The following is a 10,706-nucleotide window of genomic DNA, read 5'->3' as shown; positions in this document are numbered from 1 at the left end:
AGTTAAGTGTGGTCGAGATGGAGTAGTACTCAAATGGGTGACCTCCTGAGAAGTCCTGGTGCTTCACCTCTATGAGCATCACCTAGATCTAACGAGTGTTAAGTGTTATATTCATTGTCATGAGAGATCAATTTGTGTAAATCACTACTCGTGAAACATGGACCAATGAATTTGACTCAAATCACATACAGTTGAATCTTGATAGCAATATTACAACCCTTAAGAAGACAAAATAATCATATGGGAACATCCCCTTTAGGCTTGCCTAAAATTAATGTTGCACCTTTGAAGTACGATCCTTGAAATGTTGGCATGTGAGGTGCTCCTCAAATCATAATAGCAATAATATTGTGTTTTTCTAGTTGATAGTCTTGGTATTGATTCTCTTATTTTGTTTAAGTCTTGACCATTTCCCAAACTCTAATAGAAGTTAAGGCATTTGACTGGTATTATGATCAAATTTAACTATATATTTTTTAGTGGCCACTTAAGAGACAATAATCCAACATTTAAAAGTGGCATTTGAATGAATGCACATAAAACATTAACACCATCATTTACAAATTCAACTTTGTTAAAATGGAAACATGCTATAAGGAAAGAAATCAAGTTGATAAATGAAACATCCTTTTTGTTAAATTGGCTAAATTGTGTCTTATTGGAACATCTAAGTTTGAAACCAGAGGTAATCAATAATGCATTGCTTGGGACTTTAACAGAATTGGGAATCCTCAAGAACAATGAATACAAAGTTTCCCTCGACACTTAGCTTCGACTACTATGCAAGTTATTATTGTGGTCCTTTGCAATCTATTTGGTTAAAAGTATAATTTTCATTTAATTTGTTTGATTTTCAACTTAGTATTTTTCCACATCAAATAGGGTCCTTATCTGAAACATGTATTTTTCTACTTTTAAATAGGTCTGCCACAAGTCTTTTTACTCTTTAAACAAATTTTCTCTTTATGTTCAAACATAAAAAGATTTAAAAAAATTAAAAATCCAAAACGGTTCAAAAAGTTGCATGAGTTCTGCAATCTCTCACAATTTTGAAAGTTAGACCAAGCCATGGAAGAAATAACGAGGACACTGCAACTAATGCTCCTTAAAAAGCTAGTGCCACAAAAAAAAAAAAAAAAATTAATCGTTATAGCTAAGCTTGATAGCTGCTTATAGATAAGAATCTGGCCTAGCAACATAACCTTGAAATAAGCAAGGCTTGTTCATATGCTTAATGTATGGAGAAAACACTGTAGATTGTTGACAACGTTATCAGATCCATAGTTACAGGACTCTATGCAACTCCAAAAGTGAACCATGAAAACGCGTCAAACTGGCCCTTGCATTGAACTCGACTGAGTCAAACCGAATCTAGGTTGACTCACCAAGTCAACCAAACTTGGGTATAAAAAAAAATTTTAAATTAAAAAATTGAACCCATCTTGTTTATAGCTTTCCTCAAACACATAGAAAAATAATATCTTTCATTTGCAAACACAAGGAAGAAATGAACAAGGGATTAGAGAAATATATTGGGGTTTTAGAGATCAGACTAACAAATCAATTGGCTCTCAAATATTGATTGTGGAATATGTGGTTCAAGAGGCAAAGGCAACAGTGGCGGCAGAGGCGGCTCAAGCACTAAGAAATCCATTAGATGGCCCTAAGGCTAGGAGTGAGGAATTTGAGTATGATGAGGATGAGGATGAGGATGAGGATGTATATGTTGGTATTACTCAAGTTGAGCCTCAGACGTAAGCAAATATCGTGGCTATGGAATCTTCCAAGAGCTATCTTAGGCATAGACTAGTCATTAATATAAATTATTCTATGCCTTACTCTTCTAGGCTCTAGCTTTTATTTTGATGAGTATTGAACTTTTCAATTCCATAAAAATTGTAAACATTAGACAGTGACACTATTTATATTTCATATGTGCTATTTAGTATAACATATTTCCTTTGTAAATTTGCACTCATGCGATGTGCTATTTAGTATAACATATTTCCTTTGTAAATTTGCACTCATGCGATCAATGTAAACTTGTGCATATGTGCAAAGTAACTTCTATTTATCTCAATTTGTATTATTAGAGCTTATTTATTAAATGATACATGTTTTTAAAAAGTCTTAAAACTTTGAAATTCTTGGATTTTTCAATTTGTTGAATCCTTGTTGAATTTTGCCAAGCTTCAATCTGAGTTCTAGACTTGTAATACTAATCTGAACACACATCACATTAGAGATGATCAAAAACATCCAATGATGAGAATCTTGATCAAGTAAATTACTTTCCTAATTTATTGTTTCTCAATTCATTTGGATGAGAATATTTTTGCATCAACATTTTGAATCAGACTGTGATCCAAAATCAAGGTCAGAGTGCACACAGAAAAAAAACTCTCCTCACACTCTCTCAGTCTAGCGATGTGCTCACAGAGCATTGATGCGAAAAATAAGCACAATTGAATCTAGAAGCACCAAAAGAACTCCCCCTTGAGCTTTCAAACCTTGAGTTAAGGCTTGCTCATGTTCTTAATGAGCCAGATGAGAGTACACACAGCAAAAAACTCTTAACTCTCCTCGCACACTCTCCCATCCTGGTGATGTATCAAGAAGCGTGATTTTGAAGCATAAATGCAAAAAAAGGCGCAAAGAATCTAGAAGCAGCAATATATCTCCCTCTTAAGCTATGAAACCTTGAGTTGCAGGGCTCGCATTCTTAATGCATTGAATACTGAAGTACGTTTTATTGGAGTTTTATTATGGTGAGGGGAAGATAGTTCAAACAATCCAAAAATTGATAGAATTGTTCAAGCTCTGGATTAAGCTCAAACTTCTAGACCCAGCAGAGGTAAATAAAACAAATTTTCATTCTATTTCAATACCTAGTCTTAAGAAAGCAATGAACCTTTATGGTACCCACATCTGCTGAAAACATATTTCAATTTAATCTCGCAGGGAAAAGTTCCAGTTATTCTGTTTCAGTACTCTACACTGTCGTCTCTTCCAGCCCTTCCACCTCCAAGAAATTCTCAGAGCCTTTATAGAAAACTCGAGGGGCTCCTACTACCCATCATTGTCCTCAACGAAAATAACAACACTGTCACAAGTGGCCTGACCATTTTCCACGTTACACTGAACTTTTAAAGCCAATAAAGAGTCAATCAGCCCAGGCCCCTTATCAGTCAAAGCCAAATCTTATATTTTACACTGACATTTAAATCAATCAACCTAAATTATCTGACTTTTGACATTCTACAGTTCGAGTAAAAAAGTTTACCTTTAAGCAGCATTAGCTAAAACCTTTAGGCATATTTACCTTCGACTATCTGGCTTCTATAGCCTGTCAGATGTATTGAGTGTCAAGTAAAGGCATTTCAAAGTAAATATTCCATTAGTATTTTCTCAATATGATTTTGATTTCACCCTTGGTGAGAATGAAAGTTAATTTGCATGGTCTTGATAATCGATTAGTGTTCGTTTATCATAATCGAAAGATAAATAGGCTTCACTTCCATCAACCAATGTGTACACAATGATTTAACAACATAGATATTTTGAAAAGCACAATTAACCAAAACACTGTCTTACAGCAATTAAGACATTATCCTACTCTGAACAGCGTGATATAATTTAGACAAATAGATCTCTTTACTAAATATGAAAGATGCTTCCTATTTTAAATATAATCCACACTGATCCACAAAGATCAATTATAGAACATCAAATAAGATTAGAAAAATAAAGTATGCTAGGCAAATAGATTTGAGCACATAGAAAAAGAACTTAGCATGCTGGCACAAAAACAACCAAAGAATTATAATCACATCACTGAAAAACGCGACTGAATGTGACAGCATGAAAAGGATACTCAAAGTTCAGCAGAGATAAACAAAATGAGCACCTTATGTAATTCTATACATACAACATGGGCGAATTTATCAGTCTCATTTAGTGAAACTTTTAACCCCAAAGGAACAAGACGATGAAAGTTTTCACCAAAAATTAGCAAATCCTCAAACACACATAGGCTCCCGATATTGATGAAATTAATACAGTAGTAAGATCTCTCAAAAAAGCAAACCCAAAGTTAGTAGCCCACTTATAAGTAAGAGATGCAATTTTCGGTGAAGTTTTGGAAGTTTTGATGATTCTTGTGGTTACTGGAAAGCAAAAATCGTGCCCAGCAAATGCAATCACGTTTTGTGTGCTTTTTGCTATTTTTTGGAGGGTCAAATACATTGATAAACGAAAATAAATTCTAATGCTGACTATAAAATCCACAAACATATGACACTTGTTAAGAGGAGGTCCAGGAAGCGAACTAAAACAATCTGCTAGGGTTTGAAGAATTTACACATTGCAAACCTGATATATCTCCCCTCTTTCAACCAGGCCACCTAGAGTTATTCTCGGCCCAACTAATTGATATGCTATGGGTGAATAAGCAACAAATTGGTTGGCAAGGGTGTGTAGAGATCCATCCAGTCGATGGTTGCCTTCCTCGCTAAGGGTCAAAGCAGATTATTTTGTTTATGGTTTGTTTCAATGCCTTTGGCATGTAGACAAAAAATATACACATAGACAGTGCAGAAAAAATTACATGATTTTGCTAAACCGTATTAATACAACTTTGACATTAGTCCCTTCGATTACCATGTCAAGTAAATATTTTCCATGTTTCACTGCTGAATAAAAGAGAATTAAAACTTGAAGAGCATACCGCACATTTATTCTGACAAGTTTAATATGCAAAGCATATTTCCTTTTAGTCACTGTCGTCAGAATCGTGCCGCTTTTTCTTCTCCTTCCTACTTACATCTGATTCATGTCTTCTCTTATCTCGCCTTGAACCCGACTCACTACTTCTTTTATCTCTATGTAGAGCCTTCCTTTCTTCTCTCTTTCTTTTCTTGTCATCTATTCTCTTCATGTGCCTGCTCTCTCGATCATTTCTATCAGCTTCTGTTTCTTGGACACTGGCCTGGGGAACTTCATCCCTTTGAGAATTTGAGCAAGATTCATTCCCTCTTTCAAATACTTTGTCATTTGGAACATGTTGGATCTCTTTTGGAAAAGCTTTTTCACTCATTGAATGATGTGATGCCCTGCATTTTGAAGGCAAAAAAAATCAATTATCATACACAAATGAAACATATAATTATCTTTAACCATGCAACCTTAACTGAAATCTTGCAAAATGAAGATGCTCTGGCATACTAAGAAAGCATATCATACACTAGGAGCAAAGAAAAATGAAACTAAACTTACCGAGTAAAACCCAGTCCCTGCACACGTTCTCCATCAGCATAACCAGGAGCCAAATCCTCTGCACTTACTCCTTTCTTAAGTAAATCTGCAGCCTCTCTTTTATCCAAACGGTTACCCATAGGACGACTTTCACGCTTTGGTGCCAAACCTAAAATCTCTCGCATAGAACGTTCTTCCTCTTCTTTAATCCTCTTGATTTCTTCTTTTGCTGCATCGACACCAGAATCTCCTCCCTTTTTATCCTTTGTGTACCAGAAAAGATCCTTTCCTGTGTAAAATTGATATTAAAAGACTTATGTAATTGTTTTCACCACAAGAAATTCAAATAAATTAAGAACCACTATTTATAACACTCGTGAAACACAACCAGAATGGTTACTGACTGTTCTCTTCCGTAACACAACCAGAATGGGTACTGAATGTTCTTTCCATGTCACTACTGAAACATTGTCCAACTGGACACAACATCTATGAATAGAAAAAAGGCATTGTAAAACTAATTCATAAAGAGGTAGAATGGAATTGAACAGCCTCCCAAGAGCTAAACATATTACCAGACATAATAAGACTACATAACTAAACAAATTTTTAATTTTTATAGTTACTCAAATGTGACAAGCTCAATAAGACAACGAGAACAGAATATTAATTCTAAGTAAGAAATCTACACTTTCAGCCAATTCAAAGTGTGAGGACCTTTGTAATGCACCACAAGGGACCTGAGAATAGTCCTTTTATTCAACTCAGAGATATCTCACTTTATCCTTCAAGGAAAAAATATAATTACAGAACCAAAATATCAAAAGTAGCCAATAAGCGATATTTCAGATAGAAATAAAAACCTTTTTGCCATCGACCAACTGGAGCCTTGAGGCTATGACCGAGATAATTTTCTCTGTGCTTGTCGGCTTTAACATCATCCCAATTGAATTCTGCAAGTCAAAAACAGCATTCAACAGTCAGCAGCAAGATTTTTAACTTTAAGCAGAAAATTCCATGTAGCCTTGTGGCAGTGTACCTTACTGAGTGTTCTGTGCTGAAAACCCAATTAACATGATTGGTCTTTGAAAAGAGAGATTCCAAAGAAAAGTTGCGTAGAAGAGAATTTGATACAAAAAGAAAGAGAGGGGGTTCGGGCCATTATTTGCAGTACATCATCAGGATGACTGATGGACTGAACCACAGATCAGAGCTCCTTGCGTTTGAAATTTACAGATTGATAGGAGAAGCTAATTACAGAATTTGCTTCCAAAACTAATAAATTGGGCGTAAAAAACACCTCCAAAGGCCTCATTCCTTTTAAGATAAGGTTTTCGAGTAAGAAGTCATTCAAAGAGTGATAAGGACTAATACTTGGAATGTCGTCTCAAGGGAAACAGTAAGACTAAATGTCGTCTCAAGGGAAACAGTGAGACTAAGTGAATAAATAAAGTTCGTTTACTTCAGAAATCTTCTAAGCACACGAGGCAACCAACCCTTCAGATTGATGAAAAACCCTATATTTATTAAATAAATTAAATACAATAATATAAGACCCCTTCAGGTTGATGTAAAACCCTAGTAATGGTTTAAATAAATTCAATGAGTGGGTGTATTCAGTCAAGGGATTAAGAGAATTAAACGGATCATTCCCCTTCCCCTAGGGTTTCAAAGTGATGGCGGTTAAATATCCCCCTTGCCATCGAAGATGCATTGCTATAACTCTGATCTCCCGCTTCTTACCTTCGAATATGCAAAGGCTTTTATTGTTGGCAAGGAAACTGTGATTGAATTCAGGTTCCAAGGGTTTGAACAGGTAGCAAATAATAATAAGCGTTTAGGTCCAAATACACTGATTCAAAACCTCTTCCGATTGCTAGCAGAGATGTTTTAAGCTCAACAAGGCAGAAATTTCTTGTTCAATTTTTAGTTTTTAAAGAGAAATCTAAAGGCAGAGCAAGAGAAAAATACATACGATCTCGTCCTCCACGTACGCCTCCCCTTGATGGATGATACATTGTGTTGACGATTTCAATCAGAGAAGAAGATCTCCTTGCTTCTGTTCTCTCTTTGTCTGGAAACGGTAGATCGATTTACAGGTCGATTCTTGCCAAACAATTTTTAAGCCGTCGCCTATCGAGAAATGAGATTTTAATATTACGAGTGTGCTGTTTATCCAGCGCTCTCGAAGAGTCCCTTGTATCACAATAGAGCATATATGTAAGAATGTGATCTATATAGTCTTTTTAGTTTTAGTTTGTTTGGGATTTGCATTAAAAAGGAGGTGTAATAGTTATGTTGATAGTTAGATATATAAATTAAATATTATATTAAATTTATAAAAAAATTAAAATGGTCAAAAATATTATCATATGTCATAATAATAAATATGAATGTATTTATGTGAAAATCTTCTTTCTTCATACTGCTAAACTTAAAGCGAAGGTTTCTCTACAATAAGATTTGTGGCTTTACAATGAAATCATGGTGCTCAAGAAAAAGGTCGGAGTCATTCAAAAAGAGTTGGACGATGAACATGCCATGAGAGTCCACCTGGAGAAACTTGTTGGCAACATCTTTGACAAACTAAAGGATTGCAAGCTAGAACTTTGTCAACTTATTAAGGAAAGCAGGCAGAGAATGAAGCAGGTCACTTCCAATTTGTGTGTTGCAAGAGCCAGTCTAGGCAATAAAAGTAACGAGGAGATCATGTCTCCAGACACTGATGTGGTGAGGAGTCCAGAAGGTCCTAGCAAGAGAACAAGCCAGAGTATGAGAAAAAAGATTGTTGATGCTCCTGAGTTTCCTAGTTCTGCCACGATTGATATTATCCAGGCTACTGCTAAAGCTAGTAAGGGGGTGGAGAAGAGCATCAAGGAACTAGTGTAGATGTTGGTCGTGGTTTTTAGTGTGTTAATTGTTGGTCTAGGTGGTGTTGTTCGTTATGTTTTTATTTTTCCAGCTTTATGTTTAAAAACTTTAGGTTCTAGGTCCTTGTAAAACCTAGGTGTGTTTGGTTTAAACTTGTGGTTTCAAGTCCTTGTAAAACCTAGTTTTTTGTGTTTTTGGCTTTACTCTAGGTTTCAAGTCCTTATGAAACCTGGCTAGTTTTTAATACTGGTCTTTTGCTTTTGTTAAAGGGTTTTGGGTCCCTTCAAAACCTATTTTTACCTTAATCTAAAAATAAATATAAATGTATAACTATCCATATCAAATATGAACACTTAAGAGCTTTCAAGATACATTTAACTCATATATAAGCTAGAATAAGTAGATTTGTTCTTATGGTAATATGTCTTCTTTATTAAGGTTAGACATTTCCCATAATTAGAATTGGGATTACATTTAAAGTTTCACTAAGATTAAGTTTATTATTATGATTAAGAATTAAAATCAGACATTATTTAATTCTTATATAGAATACATTAGTTTAAGAATAGTAATTTTTTTTTTTAAAAGAAACCTGACAGGTTTACTTTTTAGCTCACCAATTCTCATTCACCTAATATATTATTAATTATTCTAAATTTTAAAAAAATGTAAACTTTACCCTATAGAAAGATTGCATGCTAGAAAAACTATTAAAATACACTCTACCAACTCATACAAACATTTTTTTAGACTATTTCCTCTCCCATCCCCAACTACACAAATTCAACTTAAATGAAAGAAAAGAAAAGAAAAAGGCATTTCTCATGAAAAGAAAAAATATACATCTAATGGCTTTTCACAATCTGACCACCAAAATACTCTCAAAAGTTAAACAAATAAGGTTCCATAACAATGAAGTTCCTGCCAAATTGAAAGGATTGTTTAAAACTTATAGAATGATTTTAACAATATATAGCAAAAGAATTGATTTTAAAAAAATAGTATCTATGCCAAATAAAAATATATATTAAAATAGTGGAGGTATAATCACATTGATACTTGAATGTATTTGTAACACACCACTCAGGAACCCTAAAGAAATAAACCTAATATGTTACAAAGTTTACTAATTTTATTTTTTAAAGTTTATACAACATCAAAGTAACAATGCAGAAGCAATACACGCCAACATAATATTAACACATGTGCATTTATAGTAAAAAAATAATTCATTAAGGGTTCCTTCACATTGAGTCGCATTTAAGAAGTTTTATTAATAAGTTTTAATCTCAAGTACAATGTCCATAATCATAAAGTAAATAATAGATACATAATCCCATAAGTACAATTGATATGATAAAGTACATCCAGATAACATCATCCATTGCACATGTCGTGAGGTATGCAATAATAAATACAAGTACATCAATATACAATACAACGTCTCGTAGGATCTCAAGTTACATGATACATAGATACATCAAATGAATAGAAGTCTCAAAGACAAGACCAAGAATGATAAAGGCATAGCTACATCAATTAACATCTAATAACTACCAATATGTGGGGTGGCCCAATGGTAAGAAGTCACTACCTCCTAACCTTGTGGCAGCCTAATCAGGAACCACTCTCACCGTGCATGGAAGATAATGAACAGTCCACACTCAGATAATCAAATCATAAAAATAATCCTAGGCAAGGAATCTTGATAGTCGAATCTATCTCAAGGGTACACAAACTGCTGATAAGGAAAAGATGACTGAAGTCAAAAAGACACTCAACCAATTCATGCACCACATACCAAAGTCAACAACAGAGACCAAGTATAAATCAAGTATCAAACTCAAAGAGATACAACATTGAAAGAATAACCATTTCCAAACCAAGTGTGAAATGTCAAAATTGCAATAACTAATAGATAAAATTGTCATCAAAGAGAGTAAATCCCTAATTAATAACTCCAATAATAAATACACCACCAAACAAAAATAGAAAGTGTATGGGGGAGACTCAGGCTATATACTAGGGAGTATCATCACATGGTCAAACTACTTGACTTACCTTGGGTTGGTCTCTCACTAGACCTCGGACCCTCAAGCATTGAGTTATCCTAGAATGGTCACTCTAGACCTTGGACCCTCAACATAGCACATGCAAAGATGGAATACTCTCTCAAGAAAATGAGGAAACTAGTCATACCTCTCACTAGGTATCATCCCATTCCCCGTTCCTAGCCTATACAAGCACTCAAGGCATGGGCTATGCAATATGTCTAACTTATATTTTTAATTAATTTCAAGGCATGGATGAGACAAAAATTTAATTACTATATTATCACTTGTTACATAACTTACAATAGGTTACCCTAGTACATACCACTTCGGGCCTCAGAGCCCTATTGTAAGTCACTTCCAAAGACATGCACCTAGACAACCTCTCCTAAGTTCATAAATCACACTTGTGTCCAATTCCACATAACTATAATAATCAAATTTGGTTCCATTATAGACAACTCGAGAATACACTGGTTCTCAAACCTAAGTCAAATGTTCAACAACATAAAACTTATAACACATAAATCT

The 10,706-nt window shown here is 34.5% G+C and overlaps 1 protein-coding gene across 1 annotated transcript; it reads right to left on the bottom strand.

The window, feature by feature from the left end:
* Positions 1–4,590: 4,590 nt before the first annotated feature.
* Positions 4,591–7,462, bottom strand: LOC149530636 (leukocyte immunoglobulin-like receptor family A protein). The gene is made up of 4 exons (XM_089809658.1): positions 7,229–7,462; positions 6,117–6,206; positions 5,275–5,542; positions 4,591–5,111 (listed from the first exon to the last, which is right to left on the bottom strand). The coding sequence occupies exons 1-4, from the start codon at positions 7,269–7,271 to the stop codon at positions 4,772–4,774; spliced, it is 741 nt and encodes a 246-aa protein (XP_089665784.1). The 5' UTR covers positions 7,272–7,462; the 3' UTR covers positions 4,591–4,771.
* Between the last annotated feature and the right edge of the window lie 3,244 nt (positions 7,463–10,706).

This window comes from Cupressus sempervirens, chromosome 11, assembly GCF_028749045.1.
Source record: "Cupressus sempervirens isolate cs-2001-9-10 chromosome 11, ASM2874904v1, whole genome shotgun sequence".
In the NCBI taxonomy this organism is placed as follows: domain Eukaryota; kingdom Viridiplantae; phylum Streptophyta; class Pinopsida; order Cupressales; family Cupressaceae; genus Cupressus; species Cupressus sempervirens.
The sequence above is the reverse complement of the archived record's forward strand: the minus strand, read 5'-3'. Positions and strand labels throughout refer to the sequence as shown.

What these genes read in the sequence shown, in the direction of transcription:
- LOC149530636 (XM_089809658.1), bottom strand. Translation starts at nt 7,271, where the DNA reads ATGTATCATCCATCAAGGGGAGGCGTACGTGGAGGACGAGATC. An exon ending in CGTACGTGGAGGACGAGATC is followed by an intron (nt 6,207 to 7,228) that starts GTATGTATTTTT and finishes TTTGACTTGCAG; the next exon opens with AATTCAATTGGGATGATGTT. An exon ending in CAGGGACTGGGTTTTACTCG is followed by an intron (nt 5,112 to 5,274) that starts GTAAGTTTAGTT and finishes TTCAAAATGCAG; the next exon opens with GGCATCACATCATTCAATGA.